Below are 14,400 nucleotides of genomic sequence, written 5' to 3'. Positions count from 1 at the left end.
TTCAGCCGCAGGTTGTGTGTGTTTACTGGCAGCAGCTCTAACCTTGTACACTAAAATTAGCTGGTTGCCGAAGTCGCTAACTCTTACAGTGAAATGAAATGACCTCTGGTAAAGAATTCACTGCCGTTTTTTTCTGCTGATAACAAGAGTCATATGTTCTTTTTAAACACTTCCTGTATTAGAGCCGTGTTACTGACTGATAAAGCGTCTCTCTCTTTAGACCGTGTTTCTAGCTGTAGCTTACTTATGTGGTTTCTACACTGGTCATCTCTCAGGATCTGAAGCAATATGAAGCTAATAAGTAGAACGGGATTAAAGCATGAAGAGTCGTTTAGGATCTTAACCAGATGTGATTTTGTGGTATCACACACAGTATGGTATCAAAATGGACAAAAGTGCATGTTTGAAGTGGGTTGTTTTCTCAGCACTTAGGTTGGTCTCAGGTAGGGGGCGTGGCTTTTAAGATTTAAAAAATGCAAGTGATTCAATTTCTGTACAGGTATATAAGGTCTGATAAGTAGCCTCCTGGTGGTCCAGCGGCAGGATCCTGCGCTCTCGTTGCCGCGGCCCGGGTTCGATTCCCGGAAAGGGAGCTAACCCAGCCAATGAAAAGTTAACTCTCAGTGCCGGTCCCAAACCCGGATAAAATGGGAGGGTTGCATCAGGAAGGGCATCTGGGGTAAAACCTGTGCCAAATCGAAATATGCGGCCCAAATGATCCGCTGTGATGACCCTGAACATGGAGCAGCCAAAAGACTAACAGCAACAACAAACAACATATAAGTTCTGATAAACTAGTAGTAATAAATAATGGCTTTAATCCACAATGAACAGACATGGTTGAGAAGAAATTATTGAAATGTTGTTGAGGACGTCTATAGAAATTATAATGTGTTGGGACATGATACAAGTCTGTATAAATCACAGAGACATAGTCATAATAATCATGCTTAAAATTTCATGAGAACTACATACACCTCATTTGACCTTGATTATAAGGGCATGATGTAGGGCTTTCTCATTACTAGGTCACATGACCATAACCACTTAATTTATATATTTTCATAAAACACTGCCACGTTGCTTCTCTATATTTTATTATTCTGTGTTTTTTAAACTGATTCGGAGGGGAGTGAAGAATTCCAGAGATTCCTTTGTAATATTAATGCTTTAACACCCTAGAAACTTCAGTGTGTCCGTGTCAGTGCTTGGCCCCCTGCTGTCGCTGCCTGTGGTTTTAGGTTTGGTTATCACGATATAAAAGAAGCGGCCGGACGGGCAGCAAGTCCCACAGCGCCGGTCGACCCAGTTCTCCCAAAAATAGGTGTGTGTGTGTGTGTGTGCTATTTGAGTGACCAGAAAATAGCAGGAAGCACTGCAACAAACCACAATGTAGCACAAGTAGATTAAAGCATGTAAACACACATGCCCTGGAAGTATAGTTGATAAATAAAATGTCCGCACCAGATGTGTTCAGTGCCTGGGGTATGCCTCAAAGATGCTGTCACCCCTTATCCATGCTGTGCCTGCTCTAACCAGAACAGTGGATTTTACATGGATCGTAGTTAATGCTTTTAATTCTAACTAAGGCAGTGTGAGGGCAGTGTGAATTCTGTAAAGCGACAACCGATCTAGCAAGAGTGCAGGGAGAAGCGTTTAAGAGACAAAGAGCCTGGGATGAGTAGAACAGTAATCACAAGTCATAAGAGACAGCGAGTCCGATCCTATACTTTTGAAAGAATTTGATCAATAAAGTGCACGGTATTGACCGAAACTCAGCTAGCCTGCTAGTTAGGGGCTAATTAATGCCTTAGCGCATAAGAGAACGCTATACAAGCCTGAAAGAGGATACAGGAACACTAATGTTTGCAGTGCATCATGGGAAAATTTGTTGTAAGCTGCACCCTCCATTGGTCTGATTCCTCTGTGGGGATATTAAGGATTAGAGTTTCCTTTCAGTGTGTACTTCTTAACCCAGACACACACACACACACACGCAAAGAACACACAAAACTGGCTGTGTCAAGACATTAAAGGGAATCTGTAACTGGAAGTGTTCATGCATAGCTCTCTCTCTCTCTTAGTCTTGTCTTTCTCTTTCTATTTCCGTCTCTCGCTCTGTCTATATGTCTTACTCTTAGTTTATCTCTCTCTTTTCTGTCTGTCTCTCTGACACCCTATATATCCCCCCCTCGTTATCTTTCATTAACAGAGCATCACTCTGAATGAGTCTCAATTGTGGCACCAAGGCTTAGTCGCCATGGTGATACCATTCCATGGGTCAACAAGGTTGGGGTATTAAAGAAAGGAGGTGGATGATGTCATTACGCTGTTACACAAGTGTGTGTGTATGTGTGTGTGTGAGAGAGAGAGAGAGAGAGAGAGAGAGAGAGAGAGAGACAGATGGACTCCCCTCTCTTCTCCCTCCTCGTCTCATCTCATTTTTCATCTTTTTCTCTTTTACTCTATTACTTTATTCCTATCTTCCTCTGCACTTCCCCCTCTCACTCCTTTCACTCCTTTCACTCCTTTACTCTTTCCATGTCTACGTCTTTTCCATATCTTCTTCTGTCTGTCTGATTTTCTCTTTCCCTCTTTCTTCTTGTTTCTCATTTAACATTTATAAATATAACACGGAAATCCTTTAAGAAATCCTGCTAACTCATAAGCATTAAAGATATGTGAATATAATCTTTGCTTGGAAATGTTAGCAGAAAGGGCTAGCTTGTGTAAATCAGGGGTTAGCGTTGAGTATTATGGAACATTTACGAATGTAATGTAAACATCCTATCGTTTCTAGCTGATGTAATCTGGCTAATTATCGTTAGCAGTAAAAAAAAATATACGAACGTTTCTGAATGTAATCTGAAAACTGACAGAAATCCTGTCAGATTAGCTCATATACATTAGCGGTTTAGTGTTAGCAGTGAAGGTTTTAAACGCTTAAGAATATACCCTGAAAATCCTCTCAGGCCATCTGTTGTAAGGTAGAATACTAGCTTTAGCAGTGAAGATTCTGTACGTTTGTGACTATAATCCACTCAGAAATCCTGTCAGGTTAACTCTTGCAAGATAGCTAACTAGAGCAGCATGGTGGCTTATGGGTTAGCACTGTTGCCTCACAGCAAGAAGGTCCTGGGTTCAAGTCCCAGGTTCGAACAGGCAGGGGCCTTTCTGTGTGGAGTTTGCATGTTCTCCCCGGTTTCTGGGTTTCCTCCCACAGTCCAAGACATGTACATTAGGTTGATTTGGTAATTTTAAATTGCCCATAGGAGTGAGTGTGTGTGGTTGTCTGTCTATATATGGCCCTGTGATGGACTGGTGACCTGTCCAGGGTGTACCCCTGCCTTTCGCCCAATGTGGGCTGCGATAGGCTCCAGCAGATCCCCGTGACCCTAATTAGGAATAAAGTGGGTATAGAAAATTGACGGATGGAACTTAGCTTAGAAATGTTAGCAGAAAGACTAGCTTTTGTAAATCAGGAGTTAGCATCGGGTATTATGGAACATTGAAGAATATAATCTAAACAACCTATCGTTTTTAGCTGATGTAATCTGGCTAATTAGCATTAGCAGTACATTTCTGAATGTAACCTGAAAACTTAGCGTTAGCAGTGAAACGCTTACGAATATACCCTGAAAATCCTCTCAGGCCATCTAATGTAAGGTAAAATGCTAGCTTTAGCAGTGAAGATTATGCACATTTGTGAATATAAAATGAAAATCCACTAGCTCTTGCATGATAGCTAACTAGTATTACCAGTGAGAATGATTTAACATCTATAAAAAAATAACCTGAGAAATCCTGTCAGGGTTAAATCATTTCAGCTAGCTATGTAGGATTAGCAATAAAGATTATAAATATTAAAAATCAAGTTAGGAAAACTGATGTGAATTAGCTGTACAGAGTTAGAAGTCAGGATTATAAACATTACTGAATATAACCTACGAATTCTCTCAGACATTTTGTCCTTTTAGCTTGTGTACACTAGCTATGTAGCATTAGCACTGGAAACGATGTTGCCCGTTTGATTATTTTGCTAGAATTGAAGGTTATAAGCCTTCGTGAATCTAACCTGAAATTCCTGTCAGGTTAGCGTCTTATGTAAGCTAACTGTCTATCATTAACAGTGGAAATTCTGAACAAGTGTGTACATATAAACTGAAAATCCTCTCAGTAACCATGCCAGGTTAACTCATTTAAGTTAGCAGTCCTGAAGATGATAAATATTAATGAATATACCCTGAAAATCCTCTCAGAAATGTTCGTACCGTTAGCTTATGTAAGCTGGAAAAGCTAATAAACTGTGGTGTCTGTGTCTGCAGTATTTGGAGGGTCCCTAATGTGAACTGTGTGGACAGTAACGGATACACGCCTCTCCACCACGCCGCGCTGAACGGACACAGGTGAGTCTGATCGTAGAGCGATGGCGCGAGACAGAATCTTACATGTTCTTTAGCATTAGCATGTCTTTTTATTCATCTGTCTGTCTCTCCGTCTGTTCGTCAGCGAGGTGGTGGAGTTGTTGTTGAAGAACGAAGCTGTCACTAACGTAGCGGATAATAAGGGATGTTATCCGCTTCACCTTGCTGCTTGGAAAGGAGATCAGCGCATTGTCCGGCTGCTCATCCACAAGGGGACGTCGTATCCCAAACTCAATGAACAGGTTTGTTTTAACTTTTCCTGTCTGTCTGTCTGTCTGTTTGTTTATCCAAAGCTAGGAATATTAAAAAATATTCCAGAGCATATCACTAGATTTAATTTTCTATTTTTGATCTTTAGTCTTTCTTTGTCTGTAATTCAGACTCTGGTCACCCGTCTGTCATACCGTCTTACTTTCATTTTTTCCCCCCGTAAATGCGAAGCCAGAAGAAACCATTCCTGAACAGACGGGGAGGATCAGACTTTCTCTTCATCTCTTATTGTTTGTTTTGGTTTTTCAAACTGTCTGTCTGTGAAACCCGCACTACCTGTCTGTCTTTCCATTTTGTCTCACTGTCATAATGTGAGTTTGTGTATAAATCCAAAGCCGGAAGAAAGCATTCCCGAACAGACAGGGGGATCTGAATTTCTTTTCTCTCTATCTTTTTCTCTATTGCTCTCAAACTATATCTAAACAGATGGCTCAGATATACATGTCTTTATATTTATTGTCAAACTGTCTGTCTGTCTGTTTGTCAAGATCTGTGACAGGCTGTTTGCCTTTCTGTCTGCTTCACTGTTTGTCCACAACAAACCTTTCCTAAACAGATGAACAGGATTTACTTTTTTCTACCAGTCTTATTAATATTTCTGTCAAACTGTCTGTCTGCCTCTGTCTGTCTGTGTTCAGTTATTCATTTATGTCTGTCTTTTCTATCTGTCTCACTGTAAATACCGCTCTCCCTGTCCATCTATCCTAATCCAGATCAAACCATTTTTGAGCAGAGGGGGGAGAGTATAATTCTGTCTTTCTCTCTAGTATTGTTCTTCATTTGTCAAATTGTCTGTCTGTAAAATTCTAGACACATGTCTGTCTTTCTGTCTCACTGACAAACTATCTTTCTGTCTCTCTCTCTCTCTCTGACTGTTTATCTATCCGTCTGTTTATCTCTTTGTCCGTCTGTCTGTCTGTCTGTCTGTCAAACTCAGTGTCTTTTCAGTTTTTCCCAACCCAGAGTGAACCATTTTTGAGCAGAGGGGGTGAACATGATTATCTGTACGTCTGTCTCTCCCTCTGTAAAGCTGTTTATCTGTCTGTCTGTCTGTCTAAAGCCAGAGCAGAATGTTATGAGGCTTTGATGGTGTCTGCCTGTCTGTCTGTCTCACTCATGTCTCCACAATCCTGTCTGATTGCTCTCCGATCTACTTGCGTTTATTTTTCAGGAGGCACGTATGTGTTTGTGTGTGTTTTTGTGTGTGTTTGTGATGATAACAGTCTGGAATGTGGTTATGAGGCTGCTGTGCATTGCTATCTCGCTGTTATCATTAATATTTCCTTATTAATTATTATTTCTCCTCACTGATTTTTTAACGTAAAATGACTAAAAATGAAATGAAAACATTAGCATGAATTTGGTGTGAAGGTAAACAGCTAATCAAAAGTCAATACTTGAATACGATTCATTTCATTTTTAGCCATTTTTCTGCTTTGTAGTGTTTCTTTGCCTGGTTCATCCCATCATTGCAATGTTCATTATTCGTGTGTGCGTGTGTGTGTGCGTGTGACGTTTGACTTCATCTCCATCCTGTTCTTTTCCTCCCCCAGACTCTAGACCACAGAGAATTCAAACGCTGTGGCCCGTTTGACCCCTATATTAATGCCAAGGTGTGTACCCAAGCTCTGCCTGACCTCTGAACCCTGAATTCTGACCTCTCTGCATGCCCTCTCTCTCTCTCTCTCTCTTAGTTGGCCTCGCTTGGATATGTCATGTCTGCTGCTCGAGTCTGACTCGCCCTTTCTCAGTCATCCAGTGTCATACCTTCACATCACTCAAGCCTCTCTTTGAATCTGTGATTCATTAGGGATCGAATTTTGGGTGTCTGGAGATGTGTGTGTGTGTTAAAAACATGTTGTAAGAATTTGGTAAGTGGTGTAGGTTGAACCATCATGACCCAGTGTGTGAGGGAGAAGTGTATAAGATAATAATGCTATGTTTACACATACAGCAGCTTGCAGAGACAAGGTGACCGGAGATCATTTATTTTTAGTGAGAGTCAACGACTTGATGTGGGCGTGTCCAGTGACACAGAATGCGTCAAACAGCACACACTGCTTCTCCTTCTCCTACACCAATCAGGCATAACATTATGTCCACCTGCCCGATATTGTGTTGGTCCCACTTTTGCTGTCAAAACAGCCCTGAACCGTTGAGGCACGGACTCCACTAGATCCCTGAAGGTGTGCTGTGGTCTCTGGCACCAAGATGTTAGCAGCAGATCCTTTAAGTCCTGTAAGTTGTGAGGTGGGGCCTCCATGTTTGTCCAGCACATCCCACAGATGCTCGGTTAGATTGAGATCTGGGGAATTTGGAGGCTGAGTCAACACCTCAAACTGGTGGTTGTTCTCATCAAACCATTCCTGAACCATTTCTGCTTTGTGTCACGGTGCATTATCCTGCTGAAAGAGTCCACAGTTATCAGGGAATACCGTTTCCATGAAAGGGTGTACATGGTCTGCAATGATGGTTAGGTAGGTGGTACGTGTCAAAGAAACATCCAGATGGACGGCAGGACCCAAGGATTCCCAGCAGAACATTGACCAAAGCATGACACTGCCTCCGCCGGCTTGCCTTCTTCCCATAGCGCATTCTGGTGCCATGTGTTCCCCAGGTAAGTGACACACAAGCACCCGGCCATCCACGTGATGTAAAAGAACACATGATTCATCAGACCAGGCCACCTTCTTTCATTGCTCCCTGGTCCAGTTCTGATGCTCATGTGTCCATTGTTAGCGTTAACTGTCATGCACTGTGTATTCTGACACCTTTCTATCAGAACCAGCATTAACTTCTTCAGCAGTTTGAGCAACAGTAGCTCGTCTGTTGGATCGGATCACACGGGCCAGCCTTCTCTCCTCACGTGCATCAATGACCCTTGACCGCCCATGACCCTGTCGCCGGTTCACCACTGTTCCTTCTTCGGACCACTTTTGATAGATACTGACCACTGCAGACCGGGAACACCCCACAAGAGCTGCAGTTTTGGAGATGCTCTGATCCAGTGGTCTAGCCATCACAATTTGGCCCTTCATCAAACTCGCACAAATCCTTACACTTGTCCATTTTTCCTGCTTCTAACATCAACTTTGAGGACAAAAGGTTGACTTGCTGCCTAATATATCCCACCCACTAACAGGTGCCATAATGAGGAGATACTCAGTCTTATTCACTTCACCTGTCAATGCAGAATGTTATGGCTGATCGGGCATAATGAAGATTTTATGCTGAAATGGCGCAATACCAGTATTCAGAACTCAGACGTAACTGTAGATTTTTGTGCTGTTGTGAAGTTACGTGAGAGTGATGCAGACGTGGTGGAGATCAGTTTACACAAAGGTATGTCTCACTTAGGTGAGAGTCTGACCTTAAACGTAAGCACATTTTTATACCCGTAATCAGTCACACCGAAATTTATGTTGTGAGCTGTAAATACACTCGGAAAACCGCTCCAAATGTCGTTTCAGGTCAGTACTCGATAAACAAATATGACGCTGTTGAAAAAGTTACACTATATTGCCAAAAGTTTGTACAAAGCAAGGTCCATAAAGACATGGATGAGTGAGTTTGGTGTGGAGGAACTTCACAGAGTCCTGACCTCAACCTGATAGAACACCTTTGGGATGAATTAGTGCAGAGACTGTGAACCAGACCCAAACTGGGACATCTGCCTTTACAACAGCTTCAACTCTTCTGGGAAGGCTTTCCACAAGGTTTAGGAGTGTGTTTATGACCATTCCTCTAGAAGCGCATTTGTGAGGTCAGGCACTGATGTTGGATGAGAAGGTCTGGCTTGCAGTCTCCACTCTAATTCATCCTAAAGGTGTTCCATTGGGTTGAGGTCAGGACTCTGTGCAGGTCAGTCAAGTTCCTCCACACCAAACTCACTCGTCCATGTCTTTATGGACCTTGCTTTGGTCACTGGTGTGCAGTCATGTTGGAACAGGAAGGGGTCATCCCCAAACTGTTCCCACAAAGTTGGGAGCATGAAATTGCCCAAAATGTCTTGGTATGAAGCTGAAGCATCAAGAGTTCCTTTCACTGGAACAAAGGGGCAAAAAACCCACACCTGAATTCAATGATTTGGAGGGGTGTCCCAAAACTTTTGGCAATATAGTGTATATTAATGTCGCCTTAAAGTCCAGTTTTTTTAGATCAGCAGAGCAACGGAACCAGATACACTGCGCAGGCATTTTTTATGTATAAAGTTTCAAATTAAATTAACACAATCTACGCATTATTCATGCTTGAATATGCTTCGTAGACCCTATCTTCGTTTGCACACACAAACACACACTGGAAGCAAGGAAGCTCCATGTTTCTGTCTGTGTGCATCATCAGAAAGTGTGTGTAGTGTGGCTGAAGGAAATGTGTGTGTGTGTGTGAGAGAGAGAAAGAGAGAGAATGCTGTGCTTCTTAATCTGAGAGAGGTGTGGCGTATCCATGGTAACTGTGTCAGAGCTGACATGATCAGATGGAGAGAGAGTCGGCGAAAAGAGAAAGTCAGGCAGATATGATTGTGCCTTTTTTTTTAATTAGGATGGACGTGTGTGTGTTTATTCACTGCCACTTCCCCTTAGGCTCATAGTGATGACGTACATCTCTGCCCCCCCTCCTCCGCTGAGCTCGTGTTGATGATGTAAGAGGTTCATAGTCACACAGCAGTTGTCAGTGTGTGTGAGCATCTCACGTTGCAAAGAGCAACACGTTCTCACACACCTTCTCACATACACACACTCATTTTCACACTTCTACTTTAACACACACACACTTCCTTTATCTCACAAATCAGATATCACACATGCAGTAAATCCACCATCTTACTGATTGCCCCCCCACCCCACGATGATGACATCATAGTATAGTCAGAGGTCACACCACTAAGCAGAAGAAGGCATACAATTATGGACCGAGGGTTTGATCTGCCTTACAGAGACGGAAGTAGTTCATCTTGGTGTTCTGCAGTTGACCGTTGTCTCTTCCCATCCCGGCATTCCGAGTACAGACTCCGGGATCCATCACCCTGCCAATGTAGAGCCCTTATTGTAGAGGAATGTATGAGGAAGATTCACTGATTGAGTCACAAGGATATGATGTCATTTATTTGTACACTACGATGTGATGCAGTGATCCTTTATCTTGTGGATCAGATGACGAGGTCAGAAAAAGGGGTCTGGGAAAATGAAAACCTTAAATTACAAATATTTTCCGTAGGATTTCAGACATCGGAACGCACGCATCGAACAATCGAGTAGAAATGATTCTGACCCCATGTTCATTTGACTCACCGTCTTAAATGACTCAGTGATTCAGTTAGAGCTGGGCTCTAAAGTGCCCTCTAGTGGCAGTTAGTGGAATTGTCAGCACAGCTCGATGTCCAGAATTCCACTATGTTGAATTGCAGTGACAAAGACTTTGTTGTATTAGACATAATTGCTTCTCCTTCATCATACTATGCGACTCAGTGTGTGTGTGTGTGTGTGTGTGTGTGTGTGTGTGTGCTTAGCTCCATACACACACACACCTGTGTAGGATGTGTTTATCACCTGCCTCAGGTGCGTTATGCTTGGAGAGAGAACAAAAACCTGGACTGGATCGAGTCTTTGGATTCGGGAAATACCACAGTACTTTTTTTCCCACCTGTATTCGGATGGTGTTGTGTTATCAAAACATTGATCTCTTCTTAAGTCTTGTGTGTGTGGGTGTGGCTGCGGTTGTGATTCATTGCTGGGATTCCTTATCATGGGAGTGAGCTGGGTAAACTGCACTTTGGCCTAATGGATTTCTCCACACACACACGCGCGCACACACACACACACGCACACACACACAGGCTGCTGTGAGGTTCGGGTCACTTGAAATGAATCAGTTATATGATGAGCTTCTTTTTGAGAGTGTTTGTTCACCATTCCCTTTGTTTGTGTCATTAAGACCTTGATTTAACATTGTGATTATTAATGATTATAAACTACACTGTCATCTCATTTTGTCTCTCTTTCTCTACTCTACGGTCTGTCTCTCTGTCTGTCTTGTCCTACTTCATGGTTTTTGAGGACGTCGGTCTCTCTCTCTCTCTCTCTCTCTCTCTCCTGATGCTTTGATGGAATGTGGTGATGATCTGGTGATGGGACAGAATGGACCCGGTGGCTTATAACCTCTTTTAACATCCTCTGATATCCGTTCTGGGGTTGGTGCCTTTTTATGAACCGTCCACAAAGTTCCATTAGTGAGAAAACATGATATCATTGCATGTGGGTGTGTACTAAGTTGCCTTTATTTGCCGCATATACGTTACTGCATAGAGAAATTCTTTCTTTGCATTGGAGTTTGGGGTCACAGCACAGAGTCAGCCATAATGCAGCACCCCTGGAGCAAAAAGTGAGGTGTTGGGGGGGCCTTGCTCAGGGGCTCAACGGTGGCAGCTTGGCGATGCCGGGGCTTAATTTTCCCATTAACAACCCAGAGCCTTAACCACATGAGCATACTTAAAACCATAGACCCTTCATAAGCAGCACCGAGACCGCAGTCTCGTGATTTTCTCGCATTTAACAAGACATCTTGTTAGCATTAGTGTTCATAGCCAACCTTCAGTCCGAGTAAAACGTCTGGTTCTGATCCTTCCTTTTACAAGTATGAGGATATTTATAAGTGTTGTCATAGCAACTAGTATTGTAAAATGTTTTGTCTTATTTTTGTAACCTTACAGTCTGGCCTTGAATACGTTACTGGACATTCTGGAAACAATTTCCGTTCGTGGATTAGTTTCATTTATTTCACTATTTTATTGGTAAAGGATTTGTTCAAGTTTGTCTTGGTTGGAAAATAACCCCGCCCCCAAGCTGTGCTTGAGCTAAAATGGTTCCTGATTAGGCACCAACTCTGGAACCAGTATAAACCAGTGGATAAGGGTTTAAGGAAAATCGAAGAATAATTTATCGTTCTTGCTCATTCTTTATTTTCGTAATGTTCTATCTCTCTCTCTCTCTGTCTCTCCCCTCCTGCTTGTGTGTCTGTAGAATAACGATAATGAGACCGCTCTGCACTGTGCGGCGCAGTACGGACACTCTGACGTGGTGCGTGTGTTGTTGGAGGAACTGACCGACCCCACCATGAGGAACAACCGCTTCGAGACTCCACTGGACCTCGCTGCGCTCTACGGTCGCCTGGAGGTGGTCAAGCTGCTGCTGTGTGCTCACCCCAACCTGCTCAACACACACACACACACTCTAACACATACACCGCTTCACCTCGCCGCACGCAATGGACACCTGCCCGTTGTAGAGGTGCTGCTCAGCGCCGGAATGGACATCAACTACCAGGTGAATTTGAGTTAAAGTGGATTCATATGGACACAAGCTGTTTAAAAGACTTGACTGGAGTCTGTTTAATTGTCTTTTTATGCAACATGTTTAAATGTGAGGTGATGACCGTAGAACTGTAATCTGACCGCTGGTCTCACCCCAATACCACTGTGACAAAACAGAGTTTTGCAACTCCTAGCCCCAATACCACTGTGGCCAGTCTGAGCATGCTTCCAACCCAATACCACAGTAACCAGTCTGAGCAACATTCTCACTCCCCCAATACCACAGTAACCAGTCTGAGCAACATTCTCACTCCCCCAATACCACAGTAACCAGTCTTAGCAACATTCTCACTCTCCCAATACCACTGTAACCAGTCTGAGCAACATTCTCACTCCCCCAATACCACTGTAACCAGTCTTAGCAACGTTCTCACTCCCCCAATACCACTGTAACCAGTCTGAGCAACGTTCTCACTCCCCCAATACCACAGTAACCAGTCTTAGCAACATTCTCACTCTCCCAATACCACTGTAACCAGTCTGAGCAACATTCTCACTCCCCCAATACCACTGTAACCAGTCTTAGCAACATTCTCACTCTCCCAATACCACTGTAACCAGTCTGAGCATCGTTCTCACTCTCCCAATACCACTGTAACCAGTCTTAGCAACATTCTCACTCTCCCAATACCACTGTAACCAGTCTTAGCAACATTCTCACTCTCCCAATACCACAGTAACCAGTCTGAGCAACATTCTCACTCCCCCAATACCACTGTAACCAGTCTGAGCATCGTTCTCACTCCCCCAATACCACAGTAACCAGTCTGAGCATCGTTCTCACTCCCCCAATACCACAGTAACCAGTCTGAGCAACATTCTCACTCCCCCAATACCACAGTAACCAGTCTGAGCATCGTTCTCACTCCCCCAATACCACAGTAACCAGTCTGAGCAACATTCTCACTCCCCCAATACCACAGTAACCAGTCTGAGCATCGTTCTCACTCCCCCAATACCACAGTAACCAGTCTTAGCAACATTCTCACTCTCCCAATACCACAGTAACCAGTCTGAGCATCGTTCTCACTCCCCCAATACCACAGTAACCAGTCTGAGCATCGTTCTCACTCCCCCAATACCACAGTAACCAGTCTTAGCAACATTCTCACTCTCCCAATACCACAGTAACCAGTCTTAGCAACATTCTCACTCTCCCAATACCACAGTAACCAGTCTGAGCAACGTTCTCACTCCCCTAATACCACAGTAACCAGTCTGAGCAACGTTCTCACTCCCCCAATACCACAGTAACCAATTAGACTGCAGTTTCCAGCCCCAATACAAGTTTAACCAGTTTGAGCATTGTTCTCATTCCCCCAATACCACTGTAACCAGTCTGAGTATCGTTCTCACTCCCCCAATACCACAGTAACCAATTAGACTGCAGTTTCCAGCCCCAATACAAGTTTAACCAGTTTGAGCATTGTTCTCATTCCCCCAATACCACTGTAACCAGTCTGAGCAACATTCTCACTCCCCCAATACCACAGTAACCAGTCTGAGCAACGTTCTCACTCCCCCAATACCACTGTAACCAGTCTTAGCAACATTCTCACTCCCCCAATACCACTGTAACCAGTCTGAGTATCGTTCTCACTCCCCCAATACCACTGTAACCAGTCTGAGTATCACTCTCACTTCCCCAATACCACAGTAACCAATTAGACTGCAGTTCCCAGCCCCAATACAAGTTTAACCAGTTTGAGCATTGTTCTCATTCCCCCAATACCACTGTAACCAGTCTGAGTATCACTCTTACTTCCGCAATACCACTGTAACCAATTAGACTGCAGTTCCCACCACCAATACAAGATTAACAAGTTTGGGTATCGTTCCCATTCCCCCAGTACCACTGTAGCCAGCCTGAGCATAATTTTCACTTCCCTAATTCCACTGTAACCAGTCTGAGCAACATTCTCACTCCCCAATACCACTGTAGCCAGTCTGAGCATCGTTCTCACTCCCCAATACCACTGTAGCCAGTCTGAGCATCGTTCTCACTCCCCAATACCACTGTAGCCAGTCTGAGCATCGTTCTCACTCCCCAATACCACTGTAACCAATTAGACTGCAGTCCCCAGCCCCTATACAAGTGTAATCAGTCAGAGCATCATTTTCACTTCCCTAATTCTACTGTAATCAGTCTGAACATTGTTCCCACCCCTAATACCACTGTAACCAGTCTGAGCATCGTTCTCACTCCTCAATACCACTGTAACCAGTCTGAGCATCGTTCTCACTCCTCAATACCACTGTAACCAGTCTGAGCATCGTTCTCACTCCTCAATACCACTGTAACCAGTCTGAGCATCGTTCTCACTCCTCAATACCACT

The 14,400-nt window shown here is 43.6% G+C and overlaps 1 protein-coding gene across 8 annotated transcripts in view; it reads left to right on the top strand.

The window, feature by feature from the left end:
* LOC131365611 (ankyrin repeat and SAM domain-containing protein 1A) overlaps positions 1-14,400 on the top strand; it is a 58,342-nt gene that overhangs the window by 10,827 nt on the left and 33,115 nt on the right. For 6 of the 8 annotated variants that reach the window (XM_058409297.1, XM_058409301.1, XM_058409299.1 and 3 more), the window contains exons 2-5: positions 4,326-4,406; positions 4,510-4,666; positions 6,248-6,307; positions 11,714-12,016. In XM_058409297.1, the coding sequence (XP_058265280.1) occupies positions 4,326-4,406; positions 4,510-4,666; positions 6,248-6,307; positions 11,714-12,016 (601 nt within the window). The remainder of the gene's footprint in view (positions 1-4,325; positions 4,407-4,509; positions 4,667-6,247; positions 6,308-11,713; positions 12,017-14,400) is intronic. The other 2 variants (XM_058409302.1, XM_058409303.1) reach the window with 1 other exon arrangement.

The sequence above is a fragment of the Hemibagrus wyckioides genome, linkage group LG15, assembly GCF_019097595.1.
Source record: "Hemibagrus wyckioides isolate EC202008001 linkage group LG15, SWU_Hwy_1.0, whole genome shotgun sequence".
NCBI lineage: Eukaryota > Metazoa > Chordata > Actinopteri > Siluriformes > Bagridae > Hemibagrus > Hemibagrus wyckioides.
Note: the sequence above shows the minus strand (reverse complement) of the source record. Positions and strands in the feature narration are given on the sequence as shown.